The 18,563-nt window shown below is 32.0% G+C and overlaps 1 protein-coding gene across 5 annotated transcripts in view; it reads right to left on the bottom strand.

The window, feature by feature from the left end:
- The window catches only part of LOC114346485 (tyrosine-protein phosphatase non-receptor type 13-like), a 203,535-nt gene that overhangs the window by 79,608 nt on the left and 105,364 nt on the right, over positions 1-18,563 (bottom strand). The window contains exon 1 of one of the 5 annotated variants that reach the window (XM_050663335.1): positions 14,346-14,474. The exons of 3 other annotated variants lie outside the window; for them this stretch is intronic. In XM_050663335.1, coding sequence (XP_050519292.1) covers positions 14,346-14,367 — 22 coding nt within the window. In that variant the 5' untranslated portion in view covers positions 14,368-14,474. Of the gene's footprint in view, positions 1-14,345; positions 14,475-18,563 lie in introns of those variants that run through there. One more of the 5 variants, XM_050663336.1, reaches the window with a different exon arrangement.

Genomic DNA, 18,563 nt, shown 5'->3' with positions numbered 1-18,563 from the left:
GGGCGTTCAAGTATTACGTAACGCGATTTTTGAAGATTTTTGACCCCTCCCCTCCCCAACCTGCGTTACGTAATACTTGAACGGCCCCTCAGAAGTTATAGTAGCATGAAGAGTTGCAGTATTTGAGTTGCTCCAAGTGATACTGGTATCATCAGCAAAAAGAAAAACTTTTCCATCGATTTTTAAACTAGTGATATCATTAATAAAGATAAGGAAAAGTAGGACCCAATACTAAACCTTGTGGTACCCCACATACAATATTTTTGAGACTAGAGTCTGTATCATTTGCTCTATTCAGTTGTTTCCTATTATCCAAGTAAGATTAAAACCAATTCAAAAACTATCTCGAATTCCGCAAAAATCTAGTTTTTTATCAAAATGTCGTGGTTTACACAATCAAAAGCTTTGGAATAATCACAAAAAACATGTTAAATTATGTAAATACAAGTTGTAAACGTAATATGTACTAAATAGGCATAATTTGTTAATGTGGTTTGACAAAAGTCGGGCTTTTATGAGTGTCTCAATAATTTTGGAGAGTGCCGGTAGTAATGCAATAGACCTATAATTGCAGGCATTAGATTTTTCACCACCCTTATGAACAGAAATAATGATGGATGTCCTTAGGATGATGGATATTAAGCGAAAAAGATATAGAGCTGAAACGGGAAGCTGCTACGTTTGGTCTTTATATAAATGAAAGTGAAACAAAATACATGGAGTACACAAAGTCGAATTAACATGAGAATCTGAATGTAGACAACCATACATATGACTATGCCTCCACTTTTCCCTACCTAGGCTCAATAATAAATGAGAACAAGACCAGTCAAGAAATGCAAGCACGGATTCTAAGCGGTAATAACTGCTGTTATGTATACAAAGACTTAATGAAAAGTAAATTACTGAATCGTGAGTCTAAGCTTAGAATCTACAAAACAGTAATTAGACCAGCGGTCACATATGGATGTGAAACGTGGACCCTCTCAACCACTGATGAAAATCAACTGAGCATATTTGACCGCAAAATACTAAGGAAGACATTTGGACCAATCCAATGCAGCGATACCTAGAAAAAAAAGCTGCGACCGAAAAAGACAGAAAAGAAAAAACCATGGATGACCGACTGTATATTACAGATGATGGACAGAAGAAGAGAATCCAAGCGGAAACACTATGTTGCATATCAGTTTCTAGACAAAGAGATAAAAAAGCTGTAAGAGAAGGTAAAAACAGAAATCTGGAAGAACAGTGTGAAGAAATCGAGATATTGGAACGTAAACACGATTCCTTCAATCTCCACAAAAAGATCAAAGAAGCAGCAGGCATCTATAAATCAAAAAGGCCGGGACACTTAACAGACGCTCAAGGAAATCCAATAGTTGATATTGAAGAAACAAAAACAACATGGATGAACTATGTGACAACAACATTTGAAGACGATAGGAATGTCACCATCACACAAAATGAAAATGACGATACCGGACCACCTATTCTCGAAGCGGAAGTAGAAGCTGCTATAAACAATATTAAGGAAGGAAAAGCCGCAGGACCAGACGAGTTCTACTCAGAATTTTTGAAAATTATGGATAAAGACGAAGTCAAAAGACTTACCTTGATCTTCAACAATATATAACAAAGTGGAAAAATACCCCAACAGTGGCTAAGATCAACTTTTATAACAATCCCTAAAAAACCCAATGTCAAAAAATGTGAAGATTATCGAATAATAAGCCTTATGAGCCATCTCCTGAAAACTTTTTTAAAAATTATACATAAAAGAATATATAAAAAGTGTGAAGAACACATGACAAACACACAATTCGGCTTCAGGGATGCATTGGGTACTCGAGAGGCACTTTTTGCAATACAAGTTCTCTTTCAAAGATGTAGAGACGTGAACTGTACTGTGATATATATATATATATATATATATATATATATATATATATATATATATATATATATATATATATATATGTGTTTTGTTGATTACCAGAAAGCTTTGACAAACTTATGAAAATATTAAATTCAATTGGTCTAGACAGCAGAGATCGCCGTATAATAAACAATATCTATTACCTCACAATAAAACACTGAAAACTTTTGTTTTCTATACTTCCACAAAATTTATTAATACATTTTGTGGAAGTATAGAAAACAAAACTTTTCAGTGTTTTATTGTGAGATAAAATGAACTGCAATCAAGTAACGGTCGAATCCATCAATATCTATTACGAACAAACTGCAGCTGTTAGAGTAGGGGAGCAGTTAACAGACGACATAAAGATAAAAAGAGGTGTGCGACAGGGATGTATATTGTCCCCATTACTGTTCAATACATATTCAGAGCACACTATGAACCTAGCGCTAACGGACATAGACGAGGGAATACTTATAAACGGAGAACGATTGAACAACATAAGATACGCTGATGATACTGTCATTTTTGCAGACAGTCTTGAAGGTCTGCAGACACTTGTCTCCAGGGTGGCCGAAGTAAATAGCAGGTTTGGGCTTGATTTTAACATCAAAAAAATCAAATACATGGTTATAAGCAAAAATAGGATACCACCTGGTCAATTACTAGTTAACCAACAACCTATAACACAAATCACCAACTTTTGTTATTTGGGTGCAAACTTAAATGAACAGTGGGACCAATCGACGGAAATTAAGATAAGGATCGAGAAGGCAAGATCAGCTTTCGTCAAAATGAAAAAAATCTTTAACAGCCACGATATAAAATTGGAAATAAAGGTTCGTTTACTAAAATGCTACGTATTCTCCGTTCTTTTATATGGCGTGGAGTCATGGACCTTAACTGAAGCATCCCTGAAGAGACTCGAAGCATTTGAGATGTGGTGTTATAGACGCATGTTGAGGATTTCCTGGATAGACAGAGTTACCAACGAAGAAGTTCTACATAGAATGGGTAAAGAGCGCGAACTAGTCGTAACCATAAAACGTCGCAAACTGGAATACCTGGGCCATATAATGCGCAATAAACAACGATATGACCTACTTCGGACCATACTTCAAGGTAAAGTGCATGGGAAAAGAGGTCCAGGACGAAGAAGGATATCCTGGCTGCATAACCTGCGAAAATGGTTTAACTTAACCACTACCGGACTTTTCAGGGCAGCAGTCAACAAAGTCAGAATAGCCATGTTAGTGTCCAACATCCGTAACGATGGTTTGTGAAGAATTGAAATGAACTACGAACTGGATGAACTAATGCAGGGTGCAGATATTGTTAGATTTGTAAAGTCACAAAGACTAGACTGGTTTGGTCACCTAGAAAGAATGCCAGATAATCGAGCTGTAAAAGTAATCCAGAGATGGAAGCCCTAAGGAAATAGAACAAGAGTAAGGCCCTGTAAACGATGGAAAGACGACGTAAAGGGAGATCTTAAAACCATGAACATCCAGGCATAGCGAAGAAAAGTATCTGACAGGGCAGAATGAAAAAACATTTTTAAGCAGGTCAAGATTCACAAAGGATTGTAGCGCCATTAGAAGAAGAATAAGATTGCATTAACACTAAAAATAGCAAAACCAACTCTAGAATATTAGGCCAGACGGTATCTGTTCTAAAACACTCTCATTTGGGTAAATCGCATTATGATCCTGTTTTTTTTTGCTTTAATCGTTTTGAAATATTATTAGATAAGATAATTTCAATATGCAGCTACTTCACAAGGTGGGCTCAATTTTTTATTATACAATTTGTGAAAAGAATCAGAGAAATTCCATTTTTTTTTCTCCTTTTCCGTGCTATATCTCTGCTGCTTTACACACATTTTGTGAAGACAAAAACGTTTTGAAATACAATTCCTTACAAATATAATTAATTTCGAATTGAAAAAATAATTATTATTAATTTTTACTTTTATTTTTTTTTCAATAAGCTTTTTCAGGTATTTAAAAGTCATATAGAACTTTGAACATTTACCAGACCAGAAAATTTTTTTAATATAAAAAACACCACAGACAATTTCAGCAGAATCGATTTAATTCTTAAAATTATGCAGAGTCAACAAAAAAAGTTGTAAAAATACATTTTACTTCACAAGAGCCAATATGGATACAATAACGAAGACACAAGAACGAACAAATAGGTCTAAAAATGAATTTTGCCAAAACAAAAACAATGACAAACACAAGATAATAGAAACGAAATACTAAAACGACACCACAATAGAATCGGTTAATGAATATATATTTGGGACAGATAATAAAAATAAATAAGAAAACCAAACAGCGGAGGTAAAAAGAAAGGTCAGATTAGCCTGGGCAGGATTAGGGAAATTAAAATGGGTCCTAACTTAAAGAATAAAAAAATACAACAATACTTAAAAACAAGAGTGTTTGACCAGTGCATACTCCCAATTCTCACATACGCATGCCAAACATGGACCTTAAGACTACGAGTACATACAAATTTAAAAAATTATGATCAAAATCCATCAACAATCTTCGGAGATATTAATCGCAGCATATGTTTGCAGATTCAGTTTCATTTTTTGAATGCACGGATTTTAATATTTCCCCTCCACCGACCACGAATCGATTTCGTTAGGACGTTATTTTTAAAACTTTATTAACCACTCTTTTGAAGTTCAAAGTTTATTAAAACTTTTACACATAAACTATATACCTTGAACTTAAAAATGGCGCAAGTTAGGCTGCTTAATTGTTATAAACAAAGTAGCTGTGAATTAAATAAAAAAGTGGCTAACTTTGACCGAAATGAACCTAGGCGAAAAGTTTTTTTTCGAAAATTCGTGTAAAAATAACAGTTTTTCAAATTCCAAAGTAGTTTTAGTCTACAGAGCCAATATTAACAAAGTTATTCAAATTGTTTATAAGCTAAAAATGACTCTACTTTAGTAAAATGTTTTCGGAATGATAAAAATGACTTTTTGATGATTTTTTTTCAACACTTTGAAAATATAACTATTCTTCTTTCATACAGTTTCTACATAATTGTCTATGTCGTTATTATTTTCTGATCAATGACATTGCAAAAAAAGCTCTTTGTGATATACAAATTGAATAAAATTTAAACTAATTGACGAATCGTCTTAAAAATTTTTGTGAATTATATGGACTGTTTGACTCAGCTTTTCATGCAATATGAAAGTCTTAAGGTCATTTTCGTAAAAGTTATAGCAATTTTTTTTATTTTCGAAATTTTAGTCTTATTTTGCAATTTCTGAAGCAACGAATGATCGAACCAAAATTCAAAAACTGCCATTTTAAACCTTTGCTCATCTGCTAAAAGAGGGATACTACAGGGTGTCTGCGTAACTGGGAACCATATGGGAAACTTTTTTAATATCAATTTTACGAAAAAAAGTCATTCTTTATAAAGTGCTCTGTATAGTCTAAAACCTAAGATGCAATTATCAGATATCAAATTTTGTCAACAGTATACGAGGTATGTCAAAAAATATGAATTTCGCTCAAGAGCAAACTACCTTTATATTTCAAAATATCAAAAAATTTTATTATGAAAAGTTATTTGTAATTAAAAACCATATTCAAATATGCAATAACAGCCTTCTGCTTGAAAAAAAATTTCTGAAATTTTCCTAAATTACCGATTCCGAACATCATTTTTATTTATTAGACATGTAATAACTCTTTTATTAATAATTTTAGGAAAAAAAGTTATTCTTCATAAAAATCTGTGCATGGTCTAAACCTCAAGATGCAACCATCAGTTATCCAAGTTTGTTAATTTTATACGAGGTGTGTCAAATAATATGAATTTAGAAAGAATATTAAGAATTTAGAAAGAATTCATATTATTTGACACACCTCGTATAAAATTAACAAACTAGGATAACTGATGGTTGCATCTTGAGGTTTAGACCATGCAGATTTTTATGAAGAATAACTTTTTTTCCTAAAATTATTAATAAAAGAGTTATTACATGTCTAATAAATAAAAATGATGTTCGGAATCGAAAATTTAGGAAAATTTCAAACTTTTTTTTTTTCAAGTAGAAGGCTGTTATTGCATATTTGAATATGTTTTTTAATTACAAATAACTTTTCATAATAAAATTTTTTGATATTTTGAAATATAAAGGTAGTTTGCTCTTGAGCCAAATTCATATTTTTTGACATACCTCGTATACTGTTGACAAAATTTGATATCTGATGATTGCATCTTAGGTTTTAGACTATGCAGAGCACTTTATAAAGAATGACTTTTTTCGTAAAATTGATATTAAAAAAGTTTCCCATATGGTTCCAAGTTACGCAGACACCCTGTATAAATAAGATATTTAATTACCCTATTTTTAGCTGTAGCGATTTAAACGAAAAAAACTGCCATTTTTGACCCTTATTTGTTAATAACTAAAATTCTCGTCCGAACTGTGACGGGCATTTTTGTATTTATAATGTATGAGGTATATAGTACCCAAAAAACCCATTTGCAACTTGGCTTGTCAAGTGTCCCGAACATGTTATATTTTTGCCTTATTTCCCTGGCGTACAAGTAATATTACTGAATAAGCAATAATATGTATGTTTATTTATTATCCGCATACTGTGACTTGTCAAATACTATCTATCTAATTGCAATAAAAATTTACATATAATACAAGTTCAAATTGAATACAATTGATAAAGCAACTGTAGAATTTTTAATACACAAAATACGTTTATACCGTATTTCAGGTGCTTTAGATATGGCAGGGGTCAATGACAATAAAAATAATTCATACATGCGATATTCTAACGGTGTGGTACTTTGATGTTTTTATTTTCAATAAAGAGCTAATATTTTCATATAAAAGATTGATTTTAATTTTGTCCCTAGAGTAGAAAAATTAAGACGCTCTAGGTATGATTTTACGTACAATATAACGTGGAGTTTTGATCATCGGAAGACAATATGGTTCTGAAAGAGAAATAGTCCCAGATCTTAATAATAAATAAATCTGAAAATTCTCTTGGAACCACTTTCTGGTAATATCCTTAATCTCTGACTTTTACAATTTATACGGCAAATGGACGACGAATAAAGGAGACGAAAGGGATTCTACAATATGGAGTCACATTCCGTTTATTCGTCTAGGAAAAATTCCAACGAAAGTTGATTCAGTGTACTCAAAATATGAGTAAAAAGAAAAATTAAAAACAGCTTATGTTTCATTTCGTTTCAGAGATGATCCACCATCACCATACGTCCGTTTCGGTCTCTAGACCTCTTCAGTGGAGCTACATAAACACCTCTGAATCAGGACCTCTGAAATATGGACGAATAGATGGAATGTGACTGTTTATTGTAGAGTTCCTTTCGTCTCCTTTATTCGTCCTCCTTGCCTTATAAATTGTAAAAGGCAGAGATTAAGGATGTTACCAGAAAGTGGTTCCAAGAGAATTTTCAGATTTATTGTTTACATCTGGGACTTCTCATTTCTCTGTAATAGATGTTGTTCTGAAGCTATTTTCTTGTGGCATTTTTATAATAAACTATTTTTAATGGGAAATACGCCACAATTTTACCAAAAAATTATTTTATTAACGTTTCGAAGCCCAAATCGGGTTTCGTTGTCAAAATACAAAATACTACTAAAATAAACAAAAATGTTGTTGCTAAGTAAAAAAATTCTTCTAATAATTTATTTAATCTGACTCATTTATATTGGCAATTCAGACGTATATTATACATTTTAAAGTAGAACACTTTAAAATGATATCGCCAATATTTATGAGTTGCGTTCCTGGGACGACTTTACTAAAAGATAGTTCATTCGATTACATGAAATCAATCCCAACTCAAGAATATCCGTCACAAAAATATCATAGCATGTGATCTGTCTTTAAAAAGACAGCCAAATGCAACGGTGACAGTAAAATTCTCGCGTTAGAGATTCCATAGTAAATCACGAGGGAAAACCAGGAAAAAACCTCGTGATACTATCCCGACATCGTAAGTATTTTGTCTTACATTTAATTTACTTTCAAAAAACTAATACAAAATTCTGACTTTAATATGTTTAAATTATAAATAATATTAATAATATATAGATATACAATAAGTAATACTAAAATATAAAATTTGTACTAACTCGATATGTTATTGACTTACTAATCGTGGTATTTTCTTTCTATTGACTTCCTCTTTCAGTATGGGTAACCACATCCTACTGCATTCTACCGAGGAATTTGCGACACAATTGGTTTCATTTAGCATAATTAGAGCCGCTTCTTTGATTTTTCTGTTTTTACTATCTGATTCTTTCAGAACTATACTTGAATCTCTCCACTGAACTCTATGTTCATTATCCCATGCGTGTTGACATATTTGAGATCTATCAAATTCTCTATTTTTAATATAAGACTGATGTTCACTTATTCTAATGTTTAATGGTCTTGATGTTTCACCTAAATAAAATTGTTCGCATTCACAAGGTATTTTATAAATGCAATTCTTTGTTCTTTCTTGTTCATTGTTAGGTTTAGTTTTAGATAGAATAGATCTCAATGTGTTTGTTGTTTTGAATGTTGTTGAAATGTTGAATTTATTTCCTATTGTTTTAAGTTTCTCGGATAGTTCTTTTTATATATGGTATTGATATTTTCCTCGTATTATTTCTTGTGAATGTTGTAGGATCCCATTCTAAGTTGTTCTGTTCCATTCGATCCAATATTGACAATTCCTTATTTATAAACGAGAAGGGATAATCATTTTTTAATAAAACAGATGTTAACAATTGTTTTTCTTCTAAAAATGAATTTTCGTTAGAACAAGTAATTTTGGCTATATCATACACTCACCGGCAGAGAAAACGGGCACCCCAAAAAATGGGTCATTTTTAATGTCTTGTATTTCCTAAACCTGATGTCCGATTTAAGTAATTTTTTTAATATGTTATATCCTTATTCTTTATCAATATCGCTGTAATAATATTGTTGCTAGACAGGTACATTGTCATTGTATACAGGGTGTACGAATCAACCTGTGTTTTTTTCTCAAACTTTGGAACACCCTGTGGAATGTTCTAGCTTTTATAAAATACTGAAATTATAACCAAACTATAGCCTCAGGTTTTCTTAACATTCTGTTTTTTGATTCATTCGCTTATGTTGGATAATAAAATAGTTAAGCTTAACAACAACCCCCGTTTTTCGTTAATTCAGGGTGTTTTAAATAAGTACGGCAAACTTTAAGGGGTAATTCTGCATGATAAAATAATGACAGTTTGCTTTATAAACGTATGCCCGCAAATGCTTCGTTTCCGAGATAGGGGGTGTTGAAATTGTTCTTACAAACTGACGATTTATTTATTTCTCTAAAACGGTTTGTGATATGCAAATGAAATTTGGTAGATTTTAAGAGGTAGTTATTGCGCATTTTTTGGCATACAATTAAGAATTTTATATTCACCATTGGCGTGCATACGGGTATAAATATTTTAGATATATCCCGTATGCACGCCAATGGTGAATATAAAATTCTCAATTGTATGCCAAAAAATGGGCAATAACTAGCTCTTAAAATCTACCAAATTTCATTTGCATATCACAAACCGTTTTAGAGCAATAGATAAATCGTCAGTTTGTAAGAACAATTTCAACACCCCCTATCTCAGAAACGAAGTATTTGCGGGCATAAGTTTATAAAGCAAACTGTCATTATTTTATCATGCAGAATTACCCCTTAAAGCTTGCCGTACTTATTGAAAAACACCCTGTATTGACGAAAAACAAGGGTAGTTGTTAAAGTGCCTAACTTTTTTATTATCCAACATAAGCGAATGAATAAAAAACAGAATGTTAAGAAAATCTGTGGCTATAGTTGGGTTTTAATTTTAGTATTTTATAAAAGTTAGAACATTCCACAGGGTGTTCCAAAGTTTGAGAAAAGAACACAGTTTGATTCGTACACCCTGTATACAATGGCAATGTACCTGTCTAGCAACAATATTATTACAGCGATATTGATAAAGAATAAGGCTATAACATATTAAAAAAATTACTTAAATCGGACATCAGGTTTAGGAAATACAAGACATTAAAAATGACCCATTTTTTGGGGTGCCCGTTTTCTCTGCCGGTGAGTGTATAAGGATTTAATGACTCCCCGCAATATCTATTGTCAAAATTAGTGTACAGCTTTGAAATTTTTGTCATATAAGGGTTCTTTGGTGCTTAATATGTAATAAAAATGTCAAAGCGATTCATTCAATTGTTTAAATTTTATTCAAATTGTTTATCCCAGAGAGCATTTTTTTGCAATAACATAAGTCAGAAAAAAATAACGTTAGAACCATTTCACAGGAGTCAAATGAAAGAGCATGAGCTATGTTTTCAACTTGTTTTAAAAAAGCGAATAAAAAATGAATTTATTAGTAATAAATAATTATGCAAAAGTGTCGTAAATCGTTCCTTATAAACTTTTTATTTTGTTATATAAGAAATTATATATATTTATTACAATTTTTTATCAATTATGATATAAATAACATTACTTGGTAGTTGTGCACTTAAAACAGGGTAAAAAAGTTTATTTTTTTGGAAAAAGTTATTCAAAAAGTTTATAAGGAAAGATTTACGATACTTTTGCATAATTATTTATTATTAATAGATGCATTTTTTATTAGCTTTTTTTAAACCAAGTTGAAAATATAGCTCATTCTCTTCCATTTGACACCTGTGGATTGGTTCTAACGTCATTTTTTTCTGACTTATGTCATTGCAAAAAAAATGCTCTCTGAAATAAACAATTCGAATAAAATTTAAACAATTGAATGAATCGCTTTGAAATTTTTATCACATATTAAGCACCAAAGAACCCTCAATTGACAAAAATTTCAAATTTGTACACTAATTTTTACAATAGTTATTGCGAAAATATTTTTTTTTGCAATTGCGACGTTTTTTCGCAATTTTATTAACAATAAATGAGTATATTAAACTTTGTAATATGTCATTTTAAAGGTTTTTCTATTATCTTAAAGATATTTGTACTAAAAAAATCATAAGTTTCACTGTTTTCCATTGATTTGAAAAAAAAGGGAAAAATGCCATTTTTGACAGTTAATTGTTTATAAATAAAAATGGCCGCCAGATCCTACGCAGGAAATAGTTACAATTTGTTCCTATAGGTATTACTTGTCGAAAAAGCGCTTCAGTACCCTGGCTGCTGAAGTGTCACGAACAGGGTATATTTTTGTCTTATTACCCTGGCCTATTTTGGATTCACTGAACATGAATTTTATTACAATGTACTGAGCACAACTTTATACCAAGCGGATAAATTTATTAAGAGGGTAGGCGCAAAATCTTGGTCAAATACTATTTAATTAATTTTTTTCGAATCCTGAGAAAACTAATAAATATTTTTAAAAAATTTAAACGCAGAATGAAAGACTACATTATTACCGAGGGTCGAAAGTCCGTTCAAAAAAACAAAAAGTTTATTTTGAATGAAATATTTGAAATTAATGGCAGGGGAGCCCAAGCGGGGATTTTTGAAATTACTCGAGCGCATCATATTATCATATAGGGAGAAAGCTCGTACCCCTTAGATGTACCTCTACCATATATATTGGCTCTTAACACAGGCGGGTTCGTTAAGGGGGGCCCGAAAAACAAATATATCCTTAAAAATGCTCGAAATTGTCAGATTAAGTTAAGGTATGGCAAAAAGACTCTTTGTCTAATGCCATCTCATTCTCTCCACACAAACACAAGATAAGTTAAGTACATGCAAAAGAGTGTATATTTCAAAAACCTGACGAGTTGAACGGGCGTAAGAAATGTGCGAGTTAAAAAGTTTCACAAAAAAAAAGCGAATATTTCGCGAAATGAACATCAGATCAAAAAACTAAAAACTACGTGTTCAATATTTTTCAAAAATCTATCGAATGATACCAAACATGACCCCTCACGAAGAGGGATGTGGGTAAATTTAAAATTTTAAATACAAATCCCGCGATATTTCGCAAAATAAACATCAGATCGAAAATCTGCAAAATACACTTATTCAATATTTTTGAAAACTCTATCGAATGGTACCAAAACGACCCCCCATGGAGGTGAGGTGGGGGGTTACTTTAAAATCTTAAATAGGAGCCCCAATTTTTTATTGCAGATTTGAATTCTTTATGTAAAAATAAGCAACTTTTATTCGAAACATTTTTTAGAATTATGGATAGATGGCGCTATAATCGGAAAAAACGATTGTTGGAAATGAAAAATTAAATTAAAAAATGGCAAGTGCCCACTAAAGTGGAACATTTTACTTATCTTTTTTTGGTTTTAGGTCCCCACAGCGCTCGAGTGACTGCACATTTAGCATACTTTGCTCCCCTACCATAAATATCACACTAAATTTTCTATATTTTTTCATCCCTGTAACTTATTAAAATAAACATTATAGAAGTTTTCCAGAGACTTTTGGCTTTTGGTAATAATGTAATCTTTCACTCTACATTTACAAAATTATTTCAAAAATAATCAACTATTTATAATGGGAAATAAGCCACAATTTTACAAAAAAAATCTTTTATTACGTTTCGAAGCCCAAATCGGGTTTCGTTGTCAAAATATAAAATACTACTAAAATAAACAAAAATGTTGTTGCTAAGTAAAAAAAATTCTTCTAATAATTTATTTAATCTGACTCATTTATATTGGCAATTCAGACGTATATTATACATTTTAAAGCAGAAGACTTTAAAATGATATCGTCAATATTTATGAGTTGCGTTCCTGGGACGACTTTACTAAAAGATAGTTCATTCGATTACATGAAATCAATCCCAACTCAAGAATATCCGTCATAAAAAAATATCATAGCATGTCATCTGTCTTTAAAAAGACAACCAAATGCAACGATGACAGTAAAATTCTCGCATTAGAGATTCCATAATAAATAACGAGGGAAAACCAGGAAAAAATCTCGTGATACTACCCCGACATCGTAAGTATTTGGTCGTACATTTAATTTACTTTCAAAAAACTAATACCAAATTCTGACTTTAATATGTTTAAATTATAAATAATATTAATAATACATAGATACACAATAAGTAATACTAAAATATAAAATTTGTACTAACTCGATATGTTATTGACTTACTTATCATGGTATTTTCTTTCTAGTGACTTCCTCTTTCAGTATGGGTAACCACATCCTACTGGATTGATTTCATGTAATCGAATGAACTATCTTTTAGTAAAGTCGTCCCAGGAACGCAACTCATAAATATTGACGATATCATTTTAAATTCTTCTACTTTAAAATGTATAATATACGTCTGAATTGCCAATATAAATGAGTCAGATTAAATAAATTATTAGAAAAAATTTTTGTTTATTTTAGTAGTATTTTATATTTTGACAACGAAACTCGATTTGGGCTTCGAAACGTTAATAAAATATTTTTTTGGTAAAATTGTGGCTTATTTCCCATTATAAATAGTTGATTATAAAAATACCACGAGGAAATAGCTTTAGAACAATATTTCAAAAATGTTTATTAGTTTTCTCTGGATTCGAAAAAAATGAATGAATTTAAATAGCATTGGACCTAGATTTTGCGCCTACTCCCTTAAGGAGTAAATGGAAACGTTTCGGGACCTCAAATGTATATTCTTTAAACTGGGATACTTCTTTTATAACCGGGTTCTAATAATACATACAGTAAAAATAAACATTAAAATAACTGCATGTGGATATGGCTATGACTTTATATTATATTAAAATCATTAATAATTTCGTTAACTAAACAAATTCACTATTAAACTCCACTTTAATCCTGATAAAACAACAAGAGAACAAAATAGAATGACCTGAACTAACGTCAAACACGTAAACAATAACACTGGGAGGAATGGCGCGCGCTGGGGTATACGACTAGTGACGTCAAGCCAATAGAGAAGCGTTCTTTAAATTTAAAATAATGCTAGATTTCTAATCAAGATTTTTATGACAGGCTTTTTGACTCTTTTGAAATTTTAGACAATTATTCCTAGGGTGTTTCTTAATCGTTTTATATGTTTGAAATGACTTTTTTATTTTTTGTGAATATCCCTATTGGATAGCAGATCCGCAGAACAGAAGATGAAAATATCTGGAGGAGGCCTATGTTCAACAATAGACAAATCAGGGCTGATTGATGATGATGATATATTTATGATGCTATGTAGGCTAACTCCACTGCATGCAAAACCTTATTGCCTCGTATACATTGTGATACAAAAGAAACAAAGAAATCATTCTTGATGATAATTAGACGAAGTTTTAAATAATAATCAGTGTAAATATAATTATCTGAAAAATTACCACAAAATAATAAGCTGTAATTGACCTACCATCAAAAAACTTGGATAGCATGATCACTAAGAGCAAAAACTTAACCACATATTTGAAATTCAATGTGATGTTCACTCAACTGAGTTATATCGTAACAGTTCTTAGTTCATAATTCTGAAAAAATATTAATTTAAAACATTGTTGTTTAAATAACAAGGTCAATAACTTCCTTATCAGCGATGCGTTTTTTTATTGGGAATATTACATCTTACATGGAAGTTATAAGTTACACTGTGTTAGTTTAAACAACATAGACGTTCGAAAAGGGCGCTATTTTTCAACAACTCTATATAGTCCAGGGAAATAAGAATTTTCTCGCTGAAATATCCATAGTCGAAGCAATAAAGCACTGAACCTCCAAAAAAAAACGACAAGACAGATCTTAATAATTCTATTTACCCACAAGGAAAAAGTTTTCCTGTAGTGGGCTGTATACCATGTGACAGTGGCGGCTCGTGACATCTGCTATAGGGTGTGCTGCATGAACCACGGCCAATATAAAATAATAGAAATAGAATAACATACGAAAACAAAAACAATAAAATTAGCTTTAATACTAATTAATAGTAACTAATAACGACATGCTATAAAAATCTGATTAACTTACATTTATTGCATTTTTCTAAATTGGAAATTAATACGCCGGTCCTTTTTTGTCGCAAACTTTTCGATTACTTTATCGTTAAAGTTCGGTATTGAAGCGATGAACTTTTTTTCTATCGAGAGTGTGGAAAGGGCTGTTAATCTGTCTTCGCGCATTGAATTTCTTAAAAATGTTTTGATCCGTTTTAAAGTTGAAAAACTACGTTCAGCTTCTGCTGTGGTCATTGGCGTAGTCACCAGAATTTGTATCAACTTTTTGGTTTCTGTTAATGTGTCCTCTAAATTATTAGAAATTATAAATTTTAGTAAAGGCACTGCACCTTTTAATGTTCTACACTCGATATTGGAATACAAAACTGACAGTTCTGTTCGCAAACGGTTTTTATCAAAGAAGTTATAAGCTGTACAAGTTAAATCCAATTCATTTTCAGGAAACTTATTATTATATTTTTCGAAATGTTCTGAAGATAAAAGTGTTGCGGCAACTAGATGATTTGTATATGCAAACCGTTCTTTTGCATTGTTTATAATAACATCACAAACTTCTAGACAGGCAATACGGTGATCCTGTTGGCTGTTATTTGGGCGTTTTCTTTTTTGGACACTAGGCGCCGCATTTAAATTTGAAGCTTGATGTATGATAGGGTCTATTTTATTTCGGACATTGTTAATACTTTGCTCAAAAACATGTATAGCTTTCTGTGCTTCGGTTGGGTCCATGTTCTTTTTTTGAAGATTATTGTACAAAACGTCAACATGTGGCATAATATAATGAAAAACAGTCAGCCAGAAAGTAAAATTTTGATCTTCCAGAATACGTCAAGTCCTCTTGCTTCCTTGGAAGTAATAGCATTTGACTCTTCTTCTAGTTGCTCCATACACTCAATAATAAAGTCTCTATATTCGTAAACGACATTTACTGTACGAATATTGAAATTCCAGCGTGTAGGGATTGAACGAGGAATATTTTTTCCAACTATTTGATTTAAGACAGCTATTCTTTGAGGTGAATGACTAAAAAATCCAGGTATATCATGTAAATCTCCAAAAAATACGCGTACTTGGGAATTAATAGAACATGCTCTTGACATTATTAGATTCAATTGATGGGCGTAACAGTGCACAAAATGAGCAGTTTCATATTTTCTCTTAATTATTGTTTGCACTCCGCCATGTATCCCACTCATAACAGCTGCTCCGTCATAACTTTGTGCAATGAGCTTATTTTTGTTATTCTTTAATATTGGGTCTAAAACATTCAAAATTGTGTTAGCTAAGGTTTCAGCATCATGTTTTTCTGGAAGCAAAAAAGTCCAAAACCTTTCAACTGGAGCACCGTTTTTTACATAACGAAAAACAATGACCATTTGAAATTTCATAGAAACATCCGTTGTCTCATCAGCTATCACTGCTAAAAATGGGGCTTCATTGATTTCGTTTAAAATCTCCTCAGCGTATACTTCTAGCATGCAATCCAAAATATCATTTTGTATTGTTTTTGAGGTACCTTTGAAAATTGTCGCATTTGTAAGGTGTTCACTAAGTGTTTTATCAAGTTCAGCAGAAAAATTCACTAAACCACGAAAAATTCCAGGGTTATCTGATGTTTCAGATTCATCGTGTCCTCGTAAGGCGAGCTCAAAAGCCCCACAGAATTTTATACAGTCAATTATTTTTGACAAAACATACCTGTTTTTCGTCACCTCTTCATTGTGTTTTTGTATATTTATCCAATAAGCAGAGTCAAGTTGGGCCTGTATATTAAGTTTCCCAAATAATGCAAATCGCATTTCATTGTTCATATGAGTTTGCGTGTTTTCATGCTTCTTTATTTTTTCACTTAAATGCACTAGATCCCGCACTCCTGTCTCGCGCCACAATTTTTCCTCTTTATCTGCGCCGAATAATGCACACGGAAAACAGAAAAAAGCATTTTTTTCGGAACATCCACAAATCCACTGATTTCGTAGATACATGTCTTTATTAAATTTACGCGTATATGTTTTTCCACGGCTTTTACCGGACACTTCAATATTAAGATCAGGCATAGGACGGCCACGTTCTTTTATAATCAACTGTTGTTGATAGTGAAGTTTTTGAAATTTATTTACACCTAATTTAAATTGAAACTCCATTGTTTTAAACACGCTCGAACAAAACAAATTAAACAAAATTGTAACCTAAGAATTTCTAAACACGGCACAGATGCAACGGTCACGAATAACTGTCGTGAATTGCAGCTCGCAAACACATTTCCGAGGCCGTTAATCAGCCGATTGCCGAAGCACATCGGCTAAGATCGCCGTTTGCCTAATAAATGCATTTTACCGCTGCCAGTGTTTCGGTTGTTATCGACGCGGCTTCACTGGAGCAGCAAATACGTAAAAAGATTGCTTCACTGGAGCACCAAATACGTAAAAAAATTATACGGTTTCACTAGAGGAGTAAATACGTAAAAAAAATAATATTAATCATCGTTGTTGGTGAATTATTATTAACAGTTGATGTTTAATATGATAATATGGCAGATTTGAAATAAAACTATATTAATTATTCTTTAATAATTAAGATTTGCTATGGTTGTTTGGTAGTTCTGCAGCTCAGCAGCACATAAAGAAAAGCCGCCACTGCCATGTGATACAAAAAACAATAAATCTTGTATAAAAGGTATATTTAAAAAACCCTCAAAAGGGCCACATCAAATTCACATAACTAGTTTTCGACTGGTTTACCAGTCATCATCATTGTTTACATAAAATGAATATAACCTGATAAAAAAGCTAAAGATGTTGAAATTTTGGCTAGGGTTAAAAAATATTAGGTGATACTCACGTGCAATGTACATGCTTAACCACCAAGATACTATTACACAAAAATATGTGGGTCAAAGCCCAGTAAAAGTAGTCCGTCAAGGAAACATTGGTATAAAATGCTACCTTAAGCCTGGATGTTTAAAATATTATCTAATTTGCCATAGGTAACATCTGAGAGCTAGGTATGACTTGTTCACATGTTGGAAGTGAGACGGCAAGTGAAAATGAAATGGTTGGGAACCTCGGAACGATGACAAGACAAACGACAGGTCCACAGGTAGTTTAAAATAACCTGTCATATTTAAGAGTAAGGTATGCAGATTGTTAAAATTAGAAATTATGTAACATGATGTTTATGCTTAAACTGATGCTGATGTTTAAACTGATGCTGAAAAATGCTGATGTTTAAACAAATGATGTTTAGCCATGGGTAGTTGCCTATCTCCTCTTTTAGCTGATATTTTTATGGATCATTTATTATCATTATCATTATCATCATGAAGGGAAAATTCTATAAAACAGCCATAAGACCGGCTATGATGCACGGAACTGAATGTTGGGCTGTTAAAAAGAAAGAGGAACAACGAATGCATGTGGCGGAAATGAGAATGCTTAGATGGATGAGTGGAGTGACAAAGAAGGATAAAATTAGAAATGAGTATATTAGCGGAAGTCTAGGTGTGGCACCAATTGATGCCAAAATGAGAGAGCATAGGTTAAGATGGTTTGGTCATGTTCAACGTCGAGACGTTAATCACCCAATACGAAGAATATCTGAAGTGCAGATTCCTGGAAGGAGTA

The sequence above is a fragment of the Diabrotica virgifera genome, chromosome 10, assembly GCF_917563875.1.
Source record: "Diabrotica virgifera virgifera chromosome 10, PGI_DIABVI_V3a".
In the NCBI taxonomy this organism is placed as follows: Eukaryota; Metazoa; Arthropoda; class Insecta; order Coleoptera; family Chrysomelidae; genus Diabrotica; species Diabrotica virgifera.
This window is presented reverse-complemented; position numbering and strand designations above follow the sequence as displayed.